The 23,593-nt window shown below is 46.5% G+C and overlaps 1 protein-coding gene across 4 annotated transcripts in view; it reads right to left on the reverse strand.

The window, feature by feature from the left end:
• Positions 1–319: 319 nt before the first annotated feature.
• The window catches only part of MARCH10 (membrane associated ring-CH-type finger 10), a 140,613-nt gene continuing 117,339 nt past the window's right edge, over positions 320–23,593 (reverse strand). For 3 of the 4 annotated variants that reach the window (XM_029573957.1, XM_029573956.1, XM_029573953.1), the window contains 4 exons: positions 21,770–21,879; positions 18,111–18,233; positions 17,380–17,422; positions 320–610 (listed from right to left, as the gene is read on the reverse strand). In XM_029573957.1, the coding sequence (XP_029429817.1) occupies positions 549–610; positions 17,380–17,422; positions 18,111–18,233; positions 21,770–21,879 (338 nt within the window). In that variant the 3' untranslated portion in view covers positions 320–548. The remainder of the gene's footprint in view (positions 611–17,379; positions 17,423–18,110; positions 18,234–21,769; positions 21,880–23,593) is intronic. The other variant, XM_029573955.1, reaches the window with a different exon arrangement.

Consider the following 23,593-nt stretch of genomic DNA (forward strand, 5'->3'; position numbering starts at 1 on the left):
AAATCGTCAAAAAACGATTCACATCCCTAGCAAACACAACACCTACAGCAAAACACACTTGCCGAGTAGCCATGAGGCAAAGTGTAAACCCATCTAGCTCTGCTTGCTCCCTGGAAAATTGCCACCGTCTTGGATTATGAACTCAACAGCACACAGGGAAACTATCACAGTGTTTTTGAAAGAAAGAGCCAAGCATAAGACTAGTTGCAAACCATACCCAGTGCTGTCATGGATGATAGCTCTTAAAAAAAAAAAAAAAGCAATCTTTCTTCTACCCTTTGCTTTTTTCAACCAAGGAGGTGTTAAGGCACAAGTACTATTTAATTCCCTGATAGCTTTTCTGAGCCCCTTTTAATGTGATGTGACAGTGCACAGAACTGTTAGTTTCAACAGAAGCACAATGGACTTTTCAAGGTGGTGAATATTAACATGTTAACCCTGCGGGTTTTGTTTCTGCTGGGATAAAGCTGGATAAAAACACTCAGAAGACAGAAAATACCATGAGGAGAGGAGACATTTCTTTTCCATGATCTCGGTGTAAGATTCTCTCAGACAGTCCTACTAGGATTTTCGTTTCCATTTCTTTCTCTGTTGTCTCCTGGTTCTGAACCTGGAAATTGAAAAACAAACTTGAGACGCCTAACATAAAACACATTACTCCATCTTACTCCAGAAAAATTTTCTTCCAAAGTTTATTCTTATTTTTAAATAAAACTGCCTCAGAACAACAGTTGGTCTCCATCTAGCTGTTTCAGGTAAGCCCTGGTAAATCATCATCTTCAGAGGTTCTGTGGCAGACCTTATGGATTTGCCAGAATGCCAGTCAGCCAGAGTATACTGTTATTCCATCTCATTCCTTTCTGCAAGATGCTCCAGGAATGGCTGGCACTAAAGACCCAGAGTGACAATTCATTGCTGATCCAGGGCGGCAAACTTTAAAATGCTACTTTTTGGGCCATTTGGGTCAAGTAATGAGAATGAGGGATTATGGTTTGTTTTTTTTTAATTTATGATTTTTATTGCTGTAAGAATCAAAAAACAGGTACAACACTTATAAAAACACAACACTCATCTATAACATGGATCAAGGTTGAAAATACAGCTTAATACCATAACAGCAACAAGGTTTGTATAAGTATCCCCTACCCCCCACCCCCCCACATGCCATTTAAAGTCCAAATAGTCGTGGTCATCGAGGTATCACTCCGAACTTCGACAGCGCTATGGCAGTGCACAAAACAGTTAAGTAAAAGACGTTAAATGAGATACGTGAAAAGCTACAGGTTATTCCTTTAGGACACCGTAAAAGTTAATGATCTCCATGTGATGTATGGTTCCCAAACTTGGTTAAATTTGGCTAGACGTTGATACTTCATCGCCGTGAGGCGATAGAGAAGGCAGACACCATCCAAGCGTTTTAACAGCTCATCAGGAGTAGGTGGAAGAGGCCTCTTCCAGTGACAGGCGATCTCCATTTTTGCCGCCGTGCAAATTTGCTGCACTAGAGTTTGAGCAGAAGGAGTCAAGGATTCACAAGGCGAAAATAGTAGCGCCTGCTCCATCGTGAGTACGCAAGTGGTTTGAAGCAAGTCGGACAATAACGTAGAGATATATGACCAAAGAGGATTAATAAAAACACAGTTCCACCACATATGAAGAAATGTCCCCTCTTGGTGGCAGTTCCGCCAGCAGTGACGATCCCTATTGGGGTAGCAGCGGTGTAATCTGGTCGGAGTTAAATGCCACCGGTATAGGATCTTGTAGTTGGCTTCAATAATCCGAGTGGAAACATTGCCACGAGAGATTTTGGAGAATATGGTAGTCCAGTCCTCCTCAGAGAGTGATTTCTGAAGGTCAGCCTCCCATGCTTTCATATGAGCATGTTTGCTAAACGGACGGGTCTGGAGCTGTTGGTAGATTTTTGAGATGAGGCCTCCTACAACTTTAGTGGAGACGCAATAGCCCTCAAACAGTGTGTGTGAGGGCGCCATAAGTCCCCTGGATTGAATAGAGAGTAAGAAGTGACGAAGCTGCATGTAGGGTAGAAATTCCGTGGAAGGCAGTTGGTATTTGTCACGAAGAGTGGAAAAGGATATTGGTTGATCATGGTGCATAACATGGTGGAAACAAGAGATGCCTCCAGATTTCCATAGTTCATAAGCTTTTTGTGGAAGTCCAGCTGGGAACGTGACATCATGGAATAAATGAGTAAGCGAGAAGTAGGTGTGGTGTCCCACCAGCCGGTGTCTCCACTGCTTCCATACGTTGTAAGTCTGCCTCGTGCAAGGAGTAAGCTGAAGTTTGGGCCTCCACGTTTTATCAGGTTGCCAAAGGAGTGAAGCCAAGGGCGCTGGTGCGATCCAATCCTGCTCCAAGGTGACCCACGGCTTTGTGGACACTGAGCAGTGCCAATCAATGATAGGTCTAAGCTGGGCGGCCACATAATACCAGAGCAGGTTAGGGAGACCCAAACCTCCCGCCGTTTTGGATTGATAAAGGATGTGTTGCGCCACACGTGGTGGGCGGTGACGCCATAGAAAACGGAGCAGCTTCTGTTGCCATTGAAGTAACAGGGCACGATTGAGTGTAACAGGTAGTGTCTGAAAGAGATAAAGGAGCCTAGGCAGCAGATTCATCTTGATGGTAGCCAATCTTCCAAGCCAAGTTAGAGGCAGGGAATTCCATCTCTCCAAGTCCAGATCTATTTTCTTAAGTAGGGATCACATATGTTGTTACTCAAGTAAACCCCAAGATATTTAAGTTTAGTGGTCGCCCATCTAAATGCATGAGTCGTTTGGAGTTTGCCTACCAAGGCTGGTGAGCAAGTAATATTCAAAATCTCGGATTTGTCCCAGTTGATTTTGAAGCCCGAAAGGGCACTAAAGTGAGCCAGTTCCGTCTCTATCGCTGGGAGAGACTCCACCGGGTTACCAACTGTGAAAATAATGTCGTCAGCAAACAGTGATAGCTTGGGCTCACAAGTATGTAAGGGAAAACCCTGCACCAGTGTGTTATTACGAATAGAGTTGGCCAGGGGTTCGAGAAAAATGGCAAAAAGCAAAGGCGACAGTGGGCATCCCTGTCTTGTACCCCGTTGGACTAAGAAGGGAGCGGTATAGCTGCCATTAATTTTTAGGCAGGCTAAGGGCCTGTGATAAAGAGCCTGAATCCAATTATGAAAAGAGGAGCCAAACTCCATCTCTCGCAGTGTTTGAAATAGAAAGGGCCAGTGGACCATGTCGAAGGCCTTCTCCGCGTCTATGGCCAGAAGGAGATGGTCGATCTGACGCTGTGTGGCCCCCCCAGATAATATTGATGATTTTACGTACATTATCGCTAGCCATTCGGCCTGGTATGAAACCAGCCTGGTCAGGATGAATAATATGCATGATAAAGCTATTGATCCTATCAGCCAAAATCTTAGCCAAAATTTTAAGATCCAGGTTAATTAGTGAGATCGGCCGATATGAGGCACATAGGGCTGGATCCCTGCCAGGCTTGGCTATAATTGTAATGCCCGCGGTGTTGGAATCTGGGTTAAGCTTTCCCCCACCCCTTAAATAGTTAAAGTGACTCTGTAGGTGTGGGACCAGGAGATGCCTAAAAGATTTGTAAAATTTAGCGGTTAGTCCGTCGGGTCCCGGGGCTTTGCCCACCTTAAGGGATTTGATGACCTCGAGGATCTCAGGTGTCGTGATTTCCGCATTCAATCTATCATGCATTTCCTTATTAAGTCTGGGAAGAGGGAGTGCATGAAGATAATGGCATATATCTTCAAGCTGAATGTGGGATTCAGCTGAGTACAAAGTCTGATAAAAATAAAGAAATTGTCGTGTTATAGCGGAATTAGTTGTTTCAATCTGCCCCTGTTCGTTCTTAATTTTAAGGATATGGTTTTGAAATGATTGTTTTTTTAACTGGTGAGCCAAAACTTTACCAGCTTTGTTGCCGCCTTCAAAGTGCAGTTGTCTGGTGAGATTTAGTGCATGAGTAATATGGTCCAGCTCGAGTCTATGTAAATCCTCTCGGGAATGAGTTAGCAACGTCCGAAGACGTGTGGATCCCGATCTACTATGCTGAGCTGTGAGATCCGCTATTCTAGCCCTGAGGTGAGAACAGGCTTCCTCCCTCTTCTTTTTAACATAAGAGGAATGTGAGATGAAATGTCCCCTCATATATGTTTTAAAGCAATCCCAAACAGTGACCGGAGAGGGGACAGACCCAGCGTTTATGAGAAAGAAATCTCGGATAACCTGCATAGTAGTCTGTGTAAACTGAGGGTCTTGAAGGAGAGAATCATTGAGCCTCCAAAATTTGGTGTCATGATCCCCGTCAGGCAAACAAATTTGTAGGGAAACAGGAGCATGGTCAGACCAGGTCACCACTCCCACCTCAGGACTGCGGATCCGGTGAAATAAATTCTTATCTATCATCAGATAGTCAATGCGGGAGTAGGAATCGTGTGGCTTAGAGTAAAAGGAGTAGGACCGGGAATGGGGATAAGTAGTTCTCCATGAATCAACCAAATTATGCTCTAGTAAGAGATCCTTAAGAGCCCTAGTATGTACCATAGCTGTGTGCGATAGGCCCTTAGAGGTGTCCAAGGCTGGGGAAAAGGTTACATTAAAATCACCACCCACAATAAGGAAGCCTGACGCATGTTGAGTAAGAATATGGTGTAAATGGCTAAAGAACACAGCCTGTTCCCTATTCGGGGCATATACTGTAAGGAGTGTGAATTCAATATCGAACATTTTGACCCCTAGCAACAAGTACCGGCCTTGCGGATCAGAGACTATTTTCTTACATTCAAATACCACATGAGATGCAAACAATATGCCCACTCCTGCATACTTAGCATTTTTATTTGCTGCAGAAAAGAACTGATTGGGAAACTTATGAGACTTCATTAAGGCTTCATACCTACGAGTTAAGTGCGTTTCTTGCACAAAAATTATATCTGGCCCAGAGGAGGCCGCCTCCCTGTATAAGAGAGATCGTTTTTGAGGAGAGTTGAGCCCCTTAACATTTAGGGACAGAATTTTAATCAGAGCCATGCAGATAAACAAAAACTGCTCGAGGGGCAAACCACGAGGAACTTGCGCCCCCGTGTGAGCAAAAAATACCAGCCATGGTAATAGTGGGTATCTGCACTAACTCTAGAATCCAAACAACCATCTGAGATGGGAGACCATTAGTGTCAGAGAAGAGCTGAAAAGGAAAAAACCTGCCATTAGCAAAAAATATGCAGCATGGAGGAGTGACACAACGACAACCAGAACAATAATGAAATGAATTAGCATTCCCCCTGTGAGGACTCGAGCATTCCTGCGATCCTCTGAAAAAGCGTCTGCCATAACCTCCTAGCAGACTAACTCCCATCCCAAATAGGGGAAGTGAGTGAAATCACAGAAGCAAGAGATGGTGACCCCCCACCGCCCCCCCCCCCCAACCCACAGCAGTAGAAACATATAGTATAGGTAAACTATTCAACTGCTTTACATTGGTTACATAAACTGTAAAATAATCTTAAACAAGCAACCCAGTCTCATGGCCTCCTGACCGCAGATAAGTGAGCATTACTTCCAATTTGAGTGGTCATAAAGTTCAGGTCGGGCCCTGATCTGAGGAGGGGCCCCCTGTTTGCCGTCAAAGCCTGCTGCTCCTCTTCCCCACGCGCTGCCACGCCGGTGGGAGCTCACGGGCAGGGAGAGAGCCAGCGTTCTTGTGAGAAGACTGTAGCCCCACGTGGCCCATAGCAGAGAGACTTGGCAGGGCCTCCTCCGGAGTCAGGTACTTGTGTGTAACGCCCTCGTGGGAAAATGAGAGGCCAAACGGGTGAATCCATCTGTATCTAACAGCTTTATTTCGGAGAAATGTGGTCACTTCTCGAAATGATTGCCTGCTTTGTAGCGTTGCCTGTGATAGATCCGGGAAGATGGCGATTTTCTGATTGTTCCAAGCCCACTCATTTTTCTCCCGTGCCACCGCCGCAATTCTCTCCTTGACTTTAAAAGAGGTGAAGCAGACGATAATGTCACGCTGGCGGTTGGGCAGGGGAGCACGTAGAGCCCTGTGCGCTCGCTCAAATTGTATGTCAGGTAATTCAAATGGCTCCGTTAAGCTGGTCTCCCGAAGCATAAAAATGCAGAAATCGCGGACCAGCGTATGGCAGTCTTCAGGCTCTGCCGTCTCTAAGAAGCCCCTGAAGCGAAGGTTGCTTCGTCTCGCCCTATTCTCCAAGTCAGCGATTTTAGCATTTAACTGAGCATTCTCAGCCCGCATCGAGTCGCATGAAGTTTTATTGGTGATTATTTGAATGGCCTGACCCTCGACTCGAACATCAATATCTCCCACCCGGTGGCCCAATGCCGTAAGGTCTTCCTTCACCTCCTCAACGCGGGTTAGTAGTTCCTGCCGGTACGCCTTTAGATCAGCCCTTATCCCGGCGAACCACTCCCTAAATTCGGCTCGAGACGGGTGTTCAGAAGGGGAGTCATCCGCCGCGTTTATTATGCTTAAAGAGGGTTCAGATAGTTCGGCGCGCGAATCGCCGCCATCTTGGCTGCCATCTTCCTCTGCAGGAAAAGTGCCCACCTCTTTAGAGCTCTCCTTTTGATAGGAGAAGCGTTGGAGGTCCGGATTTTTTTTCTTACTGGTCATCTTTCGGGTGATCTGCACTCTCCCAGGTCTAATTAAGGCCAAAATGATCAGATAAAACGCGGATTGCTGTGGATATAGTGGGGAGGCGGCGGGAGCCCAGGGATCAAGCTGCCATCTCGTAGCGTGACGTCACGCTCCCCTAGGGATTATGTTTTAATGACCCATGGCATGTATGGTGTTTTCAGAGATAGCACAGGATATTAGGCCTCACAATTGGGTGACATCATCAGATGGAGCCCTGATGCGGAAAAATTATGTCAAAGTTTCTAGAACTTTGATCAGACACACTGAGCATGCCCAGCATGACTTATACCACAGGTCCATGTGGAATCCCTCTCCAGACTTGTAATATAGAATTTTAATTAAAACAAAAAATAGGAGAAACCAGATCTGCAGGGAGGCGGGCAGGTTTTGTGAGGACTAACATCCTGTGGTCCTCAGAGAACACCTGTTACAGATAAGAAACTCTTTTTTCTCAGAGGACAAGCAGGATGGTAGTCCTCACACATGGGTGAAACCCTAGCTACAGGCTTCTTCCCAACACAAAAGGGGACCACAGATGGCTAACCAGGTGCCAACGGGCACAACAACAACAGTACTGTTGGTATCAGAGGGGGGAGACAGTACTGTTGTTCTGAAGGATAGTCTGGCCGAACTGACTATTGCATCGGCCATCCTTATCCAGACAATAGTGAGATGTGAAGGTGTGGAGAGAACTCCATGGTCTCAGCTTTGCAGATCTCCACGGAAACTGCTCATAAGTGGGCCACTGATGCTGCCATGGCTCTGACAGAATGAGCCTTGACATGACCCCCAAGATGCAGTCCCACTTGGGCTTAACAGAAGGAGATGCAACCTGCTAGCCAATTGGATAGTGTCTGATTGGCAATAGCAATGCCCAACCTATTCCTATCAAAAGAAATAAAAAGTTGAGTGGACTGTCTATGGGCTTCTGTCCACTCCAGTTAGACGGCTAAGGCTTGCTTGCAGTCCAAACTGTGCAGTTCTCATTTGCCTTGGTGCGAATGGGGCCTGGGGAAGAATGTTGGCAGGATGATTGACTTGTTAAGATGGAAGTTCGTCACCACCTTAGGCAGAACTTAGGGTGCGTATGCAAGACCACCCAGTCATGATAAAACTTAGTGTAAGATGGATAAGTCACTAAGGCCTGGAGCTCGCTGACCCTGCATGCTGAGGTGACAGCCACCAAAAATATGATCTTCTAGGTCAGGTTCTTCAGGTTACAGGTGCGTAGCAGCTCAGAAGGAGCTTTCATCAGTTGAGCTAACACTACGTTGAGGTCCCAAGACACAGTGGGAGGCCTTAGGGGGAAGGCTTCAATTGAAGCAGACCCCACTTGAATCTTTGGGTCTTGAATTGTTGAACTGTCGCTCACAGCCTGGATGTTGAGAGGTTAATTCTGCAACCGCTTGATCTTTCAGAGAATGTGTCTCAGGTCCTGATGGCTTCAAGAAAGCCTTCCACTAGAAAGTCCTATGGACTGAAGTGGTATAAGCAGAAGGCCCTAGATCCGTTCTACTGCCCCACACAAAAACTGCTTGATTACCTTCTACACCTGTTGGAAGCTGGCTTAAAGACCAACTCCGATAGAGTTCATCTCAGTATAATTGGCGCGTACCACCAAGGTGTAGATGGTATGCCCACCTCTGTACACCCTATAGGTGTACATACCTGTACACCCTATAGGTGTACAGGTATGTACATCTTTGTACACACCTATAGGGTGTACAGAGATGGGCATACCATCTACACCTTGGTGGTATGCGCCAATTATACTGAGATGAACTCTATCGGAGTTAGTCTTTAAGCCAGCTTCCAACAGATGTAGAAGGTAATCAAGCAGTTTTTGTGTGGGGCAGTAGAACGGATCTAGGGCCTTCTGCTTATACCACAAGGAAAACCTCCTCTACTTCAGTCCATAGGACTTTCTAGTGGAAGGCTTTCTTGAAGCCATCAGGACCTGAGACACATTCTCTGAAAGATCAAGCGGTTGCAGAATTAACCTCTCAACATCCAGGCTGTGAGCGACAGGGCCTGGAGGTTGGGATATCACAGCCTGCCTTGATCTTGCATGATGAGAATTGGGGATCGAGGGAGCATAGCCAGTCCCTTTTGTAAAAAGGGGATCAAGGTGCTCAGGGAAATCATTCTGAACTTTTCTTTTTTTAGAAACGTGTTCAAGGCCCTTAGGTCTAGGATGGGATGGAGTCGTCCTGTTCTCTTTGGAATCAGGAAGTACCTGGAGTAGAATCCCCACCCTCTTTGCCCTGGTGGTATGGGCTTGACTGCCCTGGCCGTTAAGAGGGAGGAGAGACATTGACAACAACCAACAAGGACTGAATTGCACAGTCTGGGTAAACAAATAAGCGTGGGAGTAGCTTGCTTATTGCGGTGGTTACTACCCCCAAACAAATTAAGCCTGGTACTTCACTTTGAATGCAATTCTAGCGCAGCTCACTGCTTCAACGGCAGGGGGGAATAAAGAAATAGGATTTACATCCAGTCAACATCTAACAAGGCATTGATCTGAGCAGTATGAGTATACAAACATCGGGATAACTTGCTCAACACGATGGTTACTACCCTCAAACATTAAGCCTTATACTTCACTTTGATACAGCTCCAACACTGCTCTCTGCATCAATGGCAGGGGTGGAAGGAAATAAGAATCAAAAAGCTACCAATAAGGGCCCTGAACTCAGCGGTTGGAATAACAGATAAGTATGAGAAAATAAGTGTGAAAGCTTGCTGGGCAGACTGCATGGGCCTATTGGTCTTCTTCTGCCATCATTTCTATGAGAGAGCTCTGCTAGCAGTACCTCCCGATGTGCTACTGGCCCGCAAAACAGGCATGGAGGGCAATTTGGTGGGACACTCAATAGATTCAGTTGGTACCCTTGATGGACGATGGAAAGAACCCACTGGTTCGCAAAGAACCGCAGCCTGTCCTCAACTGGAGAGTCCAACGTTCCAGGTATGGGCGATTGGCCTACACTCCCTATGACCCAGTGAAACCCCCATCCCTGGAGTTGACTGAGGAGCCAGCTGGGGCTTGGGGGCTCTCTGCTGCCTGGGACGGCCACGAGAGCTCTGATAGTGTGGATGGGACTGAGGGGGTGGAGGATAGTACTTCCTTTGGCAAAAGAAAGACTTCCTTGGCTCCTGTCTCAACGGCCTCTTAGAAGAGGATGGCAGATCTGGAGTGCTGGTGAAGCGTTGTTGGAGGGTTTCATGGGGGTCCTGAAGTTGGGTCACAGCATCAATAACCTATATCCAAAGAGATTATCTTAGGTACACAGCACATCAGTGAGTCATTACTGTACCTCTGGTCAGAGATCCGAGGCCTATAGCCATGACATTCTGCAGGCACCGATTCTCACTGCAGAGACTCTTGATGCTGTCTTTAAAATATCGAGGTCGCTTCGACCTCGTGTTTTCCACACTCCAGGCCTTTATGCAACAGTGACATGAGGGTTGATTAGCTGATTAGCCACCTCCTGCACCTGCTTCCAGATGTCCCGCAAGTACTGGCTCATTTAGAGCTGGTAGGCAGCAATAAAGGCAATGAGCATGGCGCCTTGAAAAACCTTTCTCCTAAGAGCATCATCACTCTATGGTCCTTCCCAGTGGCACTGAGGAATGAGTCTGAGAGTGCTTGGCCCTCTTGAGGGCGAATTCAATCACTGTCTGGTGGGGCAGCTGATACTTATCAAATCCAGCAATCTTCTGGATGAGGTAGACCCCGTCCGCCTTCTTATTAACATGAGGCACTGTGAGGGAGCATATCCTCAGCAGCAGCTCCTTAAGGATTTTGTACATCAGGACCACCATGATCTCTTTAGGAGGCTCCACAAACTAGAGGATCTCAAGCATTTTGTGCCTGGCATCTTCCTCCATTAATAGCTGAAATGTTATGGCTTCCGCCATTACCCTCAAAAAACCCTGCGAAGGTCAAATCCCTCAGGCGGAGATTTCCTTTGCTCCTCTGGAGGAGAAGGGTCTGATGGGAGGCCTTTGGAGGAGGACTCTGAAGCATCATCCCCCCAGTGGTCCTAGGGTTCTTCATCCTCACTGTAAGCAACAGGAGATAGGTCCCTAGGTGCTCGGCCTTCATCCAGAGGTGCAGGCACCGATAAAACTGTATGGGGCACCGATGCTGTCCCGGGAACCGATGCCAGAAGGGTCGGAAACGCACTGATGATCATGTTGAGCTTCTCCAGAAGTGGTACAAGAACGGGCAGCATAGAGTCCAGTGCCGTCGGTGCCACAGGACCAAAGCCCTGCAGTGCCCAGTCCACCACTAGCTGGACTTGGTGCTCTAGCTTCTCCTCAAACATTGCAATTGCCAACACCGACTGGGAGGAAGAAGGGTGGCCAAATCCTCTTTGGACCCTTGAAGTGGATCAGTGACTGGCAACAGTACTGGTGGAGACTCTGATGAAGGACTAGTACCCCACTTTGGGTATATCCCAGCATGAGCCAGTGCATCCTCCAGCCTAGCACCATGCATTGATGGGGACCAGAGTCGATGCTCTTCGACTTCCCTTGATGCTCGGCACAGTTCTTCCCTGGTGCCAAGGCTGATGATGAAGAAACAGATGTTCTCGGCCTGGAGGAGATCTACGGTGGTCGGTCTCCAGTGTTCCTGCCAATGTCGATGGCTCGGTGTCCATCGGTGCGGCTCCTTGGTCCTTCAATGCCAATGGATCGGACTTCTTTGACCCAAAGAGCTGCTCCATTTTGTCGAATGGAAGCCTTCGGGGTCATCTAGGTACATAAATGGCAACCCCGGACATCATGTGATGCCCCCAGGCAGAGGACACATCTCATGGGGATCAGTGGACACTGTCCTCGGGCACCAGGTGCATCGCTGAAAACTGGAGGTGGCCATGTCAGATGAAACAAAAGGGCACGAACCAAGAACGATGGCGGTGGGGGGTCTATGTCCTGCAGGCATCGATGCACAGCCAACATGGGATATCAACTGCAAAAGGAAACTTACCATAATCGCCAAAAACCCTGTCTAGCAGCACTACAGGAAGGCACTGAGAGGGATCCAGTGATAGATTAACACAGAAAACACTGCAAAAAAATGCGAGAAGGAAAGGTTTTTCACAAGGCCAAAAAACAGCCAAAGTGAACTTACTTGCACTGCAAAGCTTACAGCTCCATGGAAAAAGAGAGACTGGAGAGGTGGACGTGTGGTTTAGGGCATGCTAGGCATGTTCAGTTTACCTAGTCAAAGTTCTAGAAACTTAGTCATAAGCTGTCCGCATCGGGGCTCCATCTAATGTCACCCATGTGTAAGGACTTCCATCCTGCTTGTCCTTGGAGAATATGTAGAACAGGTGGAAAATAAATGACCTTTATTTTAAAGCCAACACAAAGGACTTTCACTAAATGCAGAGCAGTGATGTTAACTCCTAAAACCAGTCTCTGGCTCCTCTTAGCCCTGGGACTATTGACTAAAATGCTATTGACGAATCAAGATCAAGGTTACTATCGAGTTGCTGAATCAGAGCTGTAGCCAAGCAATTTGGCACCTATGGCCAAGTGAAAAACTGCGTCCTCACCCATTATACAACACACAACACCATGAGTTGGGAGATTCTGTTCAATGTTTGTACAGTAATGCTCATGACCAGTGCCAAGGGTATTAGGTGCCCTAGGAAAACTTTACAGCCCCTTCACACCTTCCTCACATACAATTAAAAATTATGCATTCATAATAGATTTTACAGGAAAAAGAACATTCAAAGCAGAGTCTTCTGAGGTAAAAATATTACTTACAAAATGTATATTATATTTACGTGCACTGCTGAGGTGCCAACCAGAAAACCCTGCAAAAAAGCAAGAGATACTTGGAACTTATATAGTATTAGGCCACTGTAATGCATCTTGGGCATGGGCACAACCCTCAGAGAGCCAGTCAAACAGCAACAACCCTACCTATGAAAGGCCTAAAATAGTAATAAACCCCCTATTGGGAAAACAGAACAATTCAAGCTCCTATTTATCCTTAATAAAAACTACACACTAACAGAATATTTCACTTCAGTCACATATGCAAAACACACATATAGACCCTCAAATACTGACTAAAGAGACCATACAATATAAATAGAAATTTACAGACAAAAACTGAACTGGAAACCACAACACGCCAAATTCTGTATGCACAACAACAACAATGTAAAAAAACAGAAACATTATCATTCCTCATAAAACAAAATTAGTAAAACCATACCAATAAAAAGAATAATTCAAAACAATTAATGAATAGAATAACATTCAATTCAAAACTCATATACAGATCTAACATTCAATAATTAAAAACTCATATACAAATCTTCCAAACATCAATAAAATATTTCAAAACAGACACATTAAATAACACCCAACAATTAAAATAAGGATTTTAAAAAATTCTCCATTATCCATACCTTGGAACTTTTGATTTCCAGATGCCCTGAAATTGTCATGGATTAGCAGGCAGATAGTATCTGGGGTAGCTGTATACACACATCCTCTCATACATACACACATGCTTTCTCTAACTCCCCCACATACATACACACATGCTCTCTCTCTCACTCTCCCGCACACATGCTCTCTCTCACTTTCCCACACACAAACTCACATGCTGTCTTTCCCACACACAAACTCACATGCTGTCTCTTTCCCACACACAAACTCACATGCTCTCTCTCTCCTACACACAAGCACACATGCTCTCTATCACTCTCACTTCCCTAGACTTAGCAAGGAAATTGAGACAATCCTAAAGAAATCCAAGCCTGCCTCCCACCCATCCGAAACCATTCCCACAAAAAATTTACTCTCCATCCCAAACATCATTGCTACTCCACTAGCAGAGATTATTAATTGCTCATTCTCCTCCGGCTCAGTTCCCACCCCCCTCAAGCACGCAGTCGTTAAACCCCTTCTCAAGAAACCCTCCCTGGACCCTAAAAACCCAGCCAATTTCCGTCCCATCTCCAATCTTCCTTTCATTTCTAAAGTCATGGAGAAGGTTGTAAACACTCAACTCATGGATTACCTAGACGACAACGATATACTTCAATCTTCACAGTTTGGTTTTCGCAAGAACTTAAGTACCGAAACCCTCCTACTCTCACTCACTGACTTTCTCCTCATTGGACTAGATCAAGGCCATAGTTTCATCATTGCCTTCCTTGACATCTCTGCGGCATTTGATACAATAAGCCATGATCTACTCATTTCACGCTTTGCTGATATTGGTCTCACTGGCACTGCCTTACTATGGTTCAGATCCTATCTCTCCAACAGGTGTTTCTCTGTTAAACTTGGAACATCTGAATCCACCAGCCTCACCCTCTCGCATGGTGTGCCCCAAGGCTCTTCCCTCTCTTCTACCTTATTTAACATTTACCTTCTCCCCCTCTGCCACCATCTCACAGATCTCGGTCTTAAATTCTTCATATACGCAGATGATGTACAAATCATCATCCCCATCCAAGACTCTCTAACCGCCACCTTAAATTTCTGGGAAAAATGCCTCTCCTGTTGCAGTTTGATGCTGCTGGAGAAGATAGTGGACCCTTAGGCCAGCCTACCTAGGGAGACAGGGTAGGCTGGGGGGCGGAGCCACAAGCTGGAAGGGCTCACCCAGGAACCAGGGACCCCCCGGGAGGAGCCTGTAGGGTCCCGGGTCCTCGGGACTGGGAGTTGTCTACAGAATGTCCAGAGGCTGCGAAGGGCGTAGGCTGGGACCAGAGCAAGCAGAATGAATAGGAAGTCCAAGGTACCCGGAAGGCAGGGGACTGGCTGCACAGGACCGAGGGCCGGCAGAAGGCAGGGCAGCGGGCGGCTGCGGAGTCTGTAGCAACCGGAGTCAGAGGCAGGCAGTGGGTGAAGCGGGGTCAGAAGCAGACCGAAGTCTGAAGCAGACTGCAGGCTGAAGCGGAGTCAGAAGCAAACCAGAGTCTGAAGCAGGCTACAGGCTGAAGCGGAGTCAGAAGCAAACCGGAGTCGGAGGCTGGCTGCAGGCTGAAGCGGAGTCAGAAGCAAACCGGAGTCAGAGGCTGGCTGCAGGCTGAAGCGGAGTCAGAAGCAGACCGGAGTCAGAGGCTGGCTGCAGGCTGAAGCGGAGTCAGAAGCAGACCGGAGTCAGAGGCTGGCTGCAGGCTGAAGCGGAGTCGGAAGCAGACCGGAGTCAGAGGCTGGCTGCAGGCTGAAGCGGAGTCGGAAGCAAACCGGAGTCAGAGGCAGGCTGCAGGCTGAAGCGGAGTCAGAAGCAAACCGGAGTCGGAGGCAGGCTGTGAGCTGAAGCGGAGTCAGAAGCAAACCGGAGTCGGAGACAGGCAGCAAGCTGAAGCGGAGTCAGAAGCAAGCAACGTGGAGATCAACAAGTACGCAACTGAGAGCAACTAAGAAGTTGTGAACCTCGTGCAAGGCGTTGAGAGAGAGTCTGAACGCCGGTTATATCGGGACTTGGGCGTGACGTCAGCAGTGCTGGCGGGGCCGGGCTTCCGGGAGCTGGACGCTCAAGAGGGACGTCCTTGCGCGCGAGACCGAAGGGAAGCAGGCCGTAATGGCGGCCGCCATGTGGAGTGAGAGAAGTCCCCGGGGTCCGGAGCGGGTGGAATGCGGTGATCACTGAAGCGGAGGTAGGTGGGCCTGAGCCCTAACAGAAGGGAAGCGGTCGGGACCGCAACATCTCCTCCATTAATACCTTTCTGACATCCATCCATCTTGCACTCAACACCTCAAAAACCGAACTCCTTCTCATCCATAACAAACAGACCCTCAAGTTCTCTCCTTCCAACGACCCTAAACTCTCCACTCTCCTGGCTCCATCCCCTGTACGAAACCTTGGCGTCTTCGTCGATGCGCATCTGAGCCTGAAAAACCATATTACCTCTGTCATAAAAGGAGGATTTTATAAGCTCATGGTTATAAAAAAGCTCAAGCCCCTACTCCACACCCATGATCTCAAAACTGTCATACAAGCCACACTATCCTCCAAGCTTGATTACTGCAACTCCCTCTACTTAGGACTCCCTCTCTCTACCATTAAGCCCCTACAGACTCTGCAAAATGCTACCGCTATGATAATAAGTAATGCTCGTAAATCCGATCACATAACCCCTATACTCAAGGATCTTCATTGGCTCCCCATTTCATACCGTATACTCTTTAAAATCCTTACCTTAATACACAAAGCCATTCACGAACATAATCCTTCATGGCTTAGCGATCCATTGAAACTTAAACACTCGACCAGACCCACTAGAACGAACCGCAATTTTACTTTACAAGTCCCCCCACTTAAGAAAGCCAGATTTACAGCCACAAGGGCTTGTGCAATGTCTATTGCTGGCCCTACTCACTGGAATAACCTACCTCTCAATCTCCACCAAGAGCCAAGCCTTTGCAAATTCCGCAAGATGTTAAAGACCTGGCTCTTCCACCAGGCTTTCCCAGATTAATTCCCGCTGACTCCTGCCCCTCCTTTTCTGGCATTCGACTCCAGCCCACTGCCTCATGGTAACATACCATACCATTGTTTTTTATGTAACACTGTTACTTTTTTGTAATACCATGTTCGGTTTATATTTTACTCTCCTTGGTTTCGTTCTGGTAAACTCTTACTTCTTCCCTGCTTCCTATAAATTATTCTTCGGTTGTCCTGTTTTTCCCCCCTCCCATTTTATTGTAATTTCCATCTTTTTGTTAAATTGTAAACCGATATGATGTGTATTTTAATGTCAATATAAAAAAAACTGTTAAATAAAATAAATAAATAAATAAATAAGTAGCAGCAGCCTCCTTCAGCCCTTGTGGCCAAGGGAATGACTTCCAGCCATGGGGTATTGGACTACTTCTGGCAGGGCGCTGCTCCTTCTCTGAAGAAGTGCGGCCCCACCAAAATCAATGACATCGTAAGTGCTGCCTTAATAAGTGAAAAAGCAGCGCGCTCCCACAGTGATTTCGGAGGGGCTGCACTGCTTCTTTGCTAAGGACCCACTGTCCGCACTGCTGACTCCTTGGCGCCTTTTGGTAGCGGCGCCTATGGCCATAGTGGCCATAAGCACACTACGGCTCTAGGCTGAATCTTGCCTCAGAATCTTTTTGACCATAATGTGGTCCTGAAAGTTCATATCCAGCAACATCCGTGGACACTTCTTGTACTAGGCCAATAAATGCACTGTCTGCAGGGAATCCAGTCATTTTGTTTCAACTGTTTGCCACCTGATTTATTAAAAAAATAAGTATATCCAACCTATTTTGTGCCTTCAAGACATGGAGTGGAGGAGTAATCTAGTGGTTAGAGCAGAAGGAAGCAAGACTTCAAATCCCATGCTGCCCACCAACACTTTGTTGCCTTGGGCAAGACATTTTACTCTCCATTGCCCCAGGTACGTCTTGAACTCAGATTTGGAAAAGGCAACTAATAAAATCTAAAGTCCAAATACTTTTATAAAATTAGTCTGTTTAAATTGAATCACACATGGAAGGTTTTCTGAACACAATAAAACCTTAAGAAGGTGTCAGGTATCCATTTGTCAGCATACTCTGACTATTCTCACACGCTCAGGTCATTAGCTGGCAGCTCAGAAGACCCAGAGCTGACTTGCTGCTAAGGATATTTATAGGTACTACCAAAGAGCAGTTCTATGCATCAGTTAAAAAAAAAATTATAAAACCTACTTTCGTTTTCTTCTGCTCTAAGATGTGGTTGGTTTCTGAAGAGCTATGGGAAATGAGAAAAGTATTAATGACCTTGCTTCAGTGTGGCCTGGGAGCAAAGGAAAAGCTATCATCTCCCACCACTGCAAGCGACAGGGACACCAGGAAAATGCTTTCTGGGCATGAAATGTTTTGCTATCAAGGTAAGTGAGGGGAAAAAGCAGTACTGTAGGTAATACAGATTTAATCTCAGTTGTGCATGTGACCACACACATAGTGTCACCAATGCTAGTACTTTAAAGTGTCTCACCAGTCGTTTTACCAGATGGCTTCACATCATCAAGGATGAGACTGAGTCAGTTCTTGTATTGCCCCATTGCATGTAGGCACATGTAGTTCTGATTTCCCTTTAATTATTCTAGATTTAAAAAACCCAGAACTACACAACCTTGCATGCAGTAGGGCACAGCCAGGCCTGGTAACCCTTTGCTTCCAAGGACAAATCACTATGCTGGAATAACATTGACTGTCATGTATCCTTGACTTCCAGCTCATAATTGATGCAGTTTACTGGTTAAAAACAAAGTTTGTGTCTGCATCATAGGATATTGCATAGTGAGAATGATTTCTGAAAGGGTTTCCATAGGTTCTGGGTTATAGTTTGCTTTCTCCTGCTTCAGTTTTTAAAAAGGTGTGGAACCCTTGCACCCTCCCCATTTCCACTTGTTTTCCAACCCCCCCCCCCCGCGCACCTCTCTTACCAGGCCTCTTCGGGTGCGGCTCTGGCTGAGGCGCAGGAGCTCAGCATATCTCTGCTCATAGAGGTGAAGCAGCAGCACCAGATACAGCCCTGAATCCATCAGATCACTCTGTGCCTGAGAGTAGACAGAAGAGACTACGAGTGAGTTCACAACCAACCAAGGTCAGAATCTGCAATACCATAAGAACACGGTGAAGACATTTCTGCCAGCCAATCACAACCTTGGATTTGCTAAATCTGTGCTGTACAAACTTTCCAATCTCAAACAAGCAGAACAATAGCGCCAACTCTTCTAAAAGTAAATACTGAGCCGCTGGCTAGCTAGAAAAGTTAGCTGGATAAACTTAGATGAATAATATTTAATCCAGCAAATTTAAGGACTGCTCTTGTAGTGGTTATAGAGGAGGGAGGAGGAGATTGCCCCTTCCCAAGCTGTACCTCCCCCCAGTCTGGTTTGAGGGAAGAGCACTTGGTACTTGCCCACCCTGAAATTTACTGTGCCCTGTCTTTGCCCCCCCACGCCCCCTCCTTCCAAATAAACATTTCTGGAGCCACTGCTTACTGCTCTTCAGCAATCCTTAAGTTATCCACCTATATGGCTGATGCAATATCATCGTGTAAAAAATGTGTGTCCGCACATCCACCTCTCCTGGTCGCTCAATGCAATAGGCAAATGAGCTGCTGCGCTAAAAGGGACACGCAATGGGTAATTTGTGCATCACTAGTGCGCTGCATTGGGCGCCCAGGAGACGTGGCTGTGCGCCCACAACAGCCTGGCCAGAGCTCCATCCCCACCCCCGGCAGGGCTGTTCCTGATTGGTCCATTCACTGTCACTTGTCAGTGACAGAACCAATCCCCTTTCAGAAGGCCGTCCAGTAAGTGAAGGAGTGAATAAATTAAGTGCCCAGCACTTAATATTAATTTATTCACTCCACTTACTGCTGGCAGGAGTGGGTGGATTTGGAATCTGGCAAGGGCTGTTTTACCACAGGGACCTCAGGTGCGCCATTTCAGGTACAGGAACCAGGGTCCGACCTGGACCACTTGGCTGCTCCTATGAGGAACCACAAAGCGTGATTTTTTTTTTTTTGAGCCCTTGAGCACAGCATGATTTTACTTTCTGTGGTTCCTCTTACTAATTATCGGGATGATAACTAATAGGAGAAATCAGAGAGGAATTTTTTTTCAGTGAGCCCTTAAGTATAGCATGCATCCTGGGCAGGCGTTAAATTTGCCACATTAAAATGGGCACTTTGGCCATCCTCAATTTTTGGAATTGCAAGGTAATAGCTAATAGCTTCATCTACTTGGAACTTGCATATGATGAGTGCTAATAGCTATGCGCTCGATTGGACATGCGTTTTGGACGCACTAATCCCCGTATTGCATCAGAGTTATTTTAGCACATCCAAAATGTTCAGCCAATAGCGTGTTACCTGGTGCACTAGCCTGAACGCACTATATACCATCAGCCTGTATGGTAGCTGGATTACAGGCCCTGCCTGGACTTATCTGGTTAACATTTTAGCTGGATAAAATATTAGCTAGTTAAGTCTGGAGTGTCAGATGAGCAATATTTTTAAATTCCGGTGTTTGTCCGACTAAATGCCAAACTTAGCTGGACTAATATGCTTAATATGGATCTCCTAATTTCTTATCGTTTGAAACAGGAAAAACAGTTATATTTAGCAGACCTGTGACTTAGTACCCTCTTGGTGATATTAACTCCTAACTGTGACCCATCTGTAAGATCAGATTATTTATACGGGCTAAAAACCATTGCATTTATAATTCACACACACACACAACATTAAAAAAAAACCCCAAACACAGGCACAACTTTACTTTGTGTATCTTTGCCAGAGTTGTGATGACACGTAAAACAGGCCCTTGAGGGTACTAAGGATTTGCTATATATCTTTTGTAGTAGTAGTAATCTAGAGTTGTGTATCCTGTTCTGGTCTACCAAAAAACCAGCCAATGCGGTTTACATCAAACAAAAAATAAAATAAGTAAATACATCCTAAACACACACAATCCAATATGTAAATACATATATTTAAAAACACAATACTTAATAAATACAAAGTATGAAAACAATATATAACAACTCCAACCAACAAAATACCTGGTCAAACCACCCCCCCTCTCATCAAAGGACTGAGTAGTCACTACACAATCATTAAATACCCATATACATCTTGTTAGGTAGTCTCCCTGCCAGCAGAGGTCCCCATGGAGCTATTCCTGCCCTCGCGCCACTCAATCTCTGTTATCCCATGACTCAGCAGGGCTCAGCATATTTAACTCTGCCTCTGGCTAAACTCAGTACCTTGTCATTAAGTCTACTCAGTTCCCTGCTTGGCCCCTTCATCTGTGAATTGCTCTGAGGACGGGGCCTTCTGGTTCTGTCCAGCTTTGCCTTGCGGCCTTTTCAGGTCTTCTGTTCTTGCCTTGCCCTGTGGCCTTTCAGGCTTTCTGTTCTTGGCTTGCTGTGAGGCCTCCGGGCTTTCTGGTTCTGTCTAGCTTTGCCTTGCGGCCTTTTCAAGCTTTCTGTTCTAGCCTTGCCTTGTAGCCCCTCTGACCCTCTATATAGCCTGTTGCCTTTGGACATCCGTGTTCTTAGGTCTGTCCTGTCCCTGTCTTTGTCTTGTCACTAACTAGTCTAGTCCTAGTCCACATCTGTACCTTGTTTTACCCTTTGTCCAGGGCTTGCCCCATGAACCAGCCTTGCTTCAGCTCTGTTCCACCTTGCCCAGCCCAGCCTTCCTCCTGCCTACCAAGCCATGCTCCAGCCCAGCCCAGTCTGTTTCCAGCCTCCAGCCTTGCTCTTGCTTACCCAGCCATGCTCCAGCCCAGCCTGTTTCCAACCTCCAGCCTTGCTTCAGTTTCCAGTATCCACAGCCTGAAGTCCTGCCAGCCACCAGAACCCAAGGCCTCAACCTGCGGGGGAGATGGCTGGTAGATAGGTAGGCAGAAGATTCCCCAGCTCAGTTCCTGGCTTGTCCTGCTCCCGTGGGGAACCCTCAGCTGTGACACATCTCCATGTTTAAACTCCAACCCCCCATTTCACAGCGACTAGAGAGAGAAACAAGGAAAATTCCTCCACGACTATGAGGAAACTGTTAGAACTCCTCCAACCTTTCTTACTAACCTGTAATAGATCTCCGAAAGGGGAATATACATAGTCCATCCCCCTAACCATATATGCATGACTAGGTGCCTCATGTTTGTACATCTTTCTCCCTTCGCTTCTGCTTCACTATGGCTGCCTTTTTCTAAAGTGGGGATGAGATGGTTCAGTAGATTAGTTTGGAGAGGATGGCGGCCTTTTCAAACCAGGCTGCCAATCTCAATCCTACTCTGGTCAGATCATTATCACCCGCTGCCTATTCTGTACTAACCGGGTCGAATGTGGAAGGAAGATAAGTAACTTTTTGGCTCAGGACTTGAATGTACTTCAGTATTTATGAAAGATGGTTTGAGGGGAAACTTGCTCTGCTGCTCTGTCCTGTGTAAAACAAAGCACAGAGGCTTGTCTGTTGTGCAAGGGAAGGTAAGCCTAGTCTTTCTGACTTTTGGGTTTCCTGACTGTATACACTGCTAGGCAGGATAACAGGCCCTTCTTTGGCCTCTACCAATGCCCCCACCTGAGACTGCTGATGCTTTCTGTAGTAATCATCCACGCTGAAATCATCCAGGTCACAGTTCAGGCTATGCTTGCACAGTTCGCACGTGTTCACAGCCACCAGCTCCGCACCTGAAACAGACGCGCGCCGCAGAGCTTTACTGCTGTGAGAATGGAAGAAAGCAAAGCTTAATGTTTTTCAGATCCCTACCAGACTGCCAATGGGATAAATGTATTTTCAAAAGTTGTGGACAGCTGTTATGAGCCAACTGTTTTTTTTTCTCCCAATAGCTACTGTCTTACTGGTTAAAACATCTGAATTCTGGGTGGAAGGAACAAAGGGATCCACGTACAAAGCATTTGTCTGGCTGGGTTCTGGACAAATCCTGCTGGTTTCACCCCCCCCCCCCCCCCAACTTATCTGGCTAAAACCTTAGCTGGATAAGTCAGGGGAGGGCTGGGGGCATTCTGGAGTGGAGCAATGTTATCCAACTAACAGGCCAATGCAATAATCTTGGCACTAATAAAACGTGTGCTAGTTTTCAGCACACATTTTTAACACCAAGATTATTATTTTTTAACTCCTGAGGGAGTAAACTAAAGGAAAATTGGTTCTTACCTGCTAATTTTTGTTCCTGAAGTACCACAGATCAGTCCAGACAAATGAGGTTTATTCAAACCTACCAGCAGATGGAGGCAGAGAACAAAACTTTGAGGCACTGCTACATAACCGAGAGAGCCACCTGCAGTCCCTCAGTATTGACCTGTACCCAAGCTAAGATGATTACCTTAACAAGCCCCAATAAACCTGGAGAGAACAGATATTTTAAAGGTTGGAGCCCTCTGAAAAAACTAGGTCATCTTAACCTAACAGAACGCACATCTCAAATTATGTACATTTCTCATTATTCTGAATATATAACATACCAGCTCAGCAACATCCAGAAGTGAGGAAGTCTTTTCCAAAATGGGGTCGAGTCTCTGGACTGATCTGTGGTACTTCAGAAACAAAAATTAGCAGGTAAGAACCAATTTTCCTTTCCTGTTCATACCACGGATCAGTCCAGACAAGTGGGATGTGCCCAAGCCCTCTATTCTGGGTGGGAACTTGAAAGACCTGCGCGTAACACACTTTCTCCAGCACTCGCACATCCAAGCAGTGATGTTTGGTAAAAGAGTGAAGAGAAGACCAAGTCTACGCATGACAAATCTCCTGCGGAAAAAAGAGTTGACACTCCGCCCACGAGGTTGCCTATGCTCTAGTAGTATGCATTCTCCCAGGACAAGCAGGATGGTAGTCCTCTCATGTGGGTGACGTCAGCAGATGGAGCCCTATCACGGGAAAACTTTTCTGTCAAAGTTTCTAGAACTTTTGACTGGCATACTGAGCATGCCCAGCATGCCATAATCCCTGTAGCCTCAGAGGTCTCCCTTCAGTCTCTTTTTTTCAGCGCTGCAGTTTGCCTCAGGGTTAGGAGCTCTGTGAGAATTTTCTCCCTACTTTTCGTCATGGAAAAACTTGAAGTTTTCCTCACAAAAAGTTCCCTCATAGGGGTCTCCCATTGCGACATTGTTTTCCTCTATGCTCGGTGAGTAATTTCCACCATTTTCGGTCGATTCTGGCTACCTTACCCTAGATTCCCACGGGCCACAGACTGTTTTTGCGGCCCTTTTTTCCAACATAGCTATGAGCTTTCGAAAATGCCCGGAGTGTGCTCGCACGATGTCAATTACAGACCATCGACAAACCTCGCCAGGAGCAGCAAGGCAGCAGTGATCATCCGTCACTGACGACATCTAGGGTATCGGCATCTTCTTCCTTGGTGCTGGAGAAAGACTGGGCCGA

Source organism: Rhinatrema bivittatum, chromosome 12 (assembly GCF_901001135.1).
Source record: "Rhinatrema bivittatum chromosome 12, aRhiBiv1.1, whole genome shotgun sequence".
Classification (NCBI taxonomy): Eukaryota; Metazoa; Chordata; class Amphibia; order Gymnophiona; family Rhinatrematidae; genus Rhinatrema; species Rhinatrema bivittatum.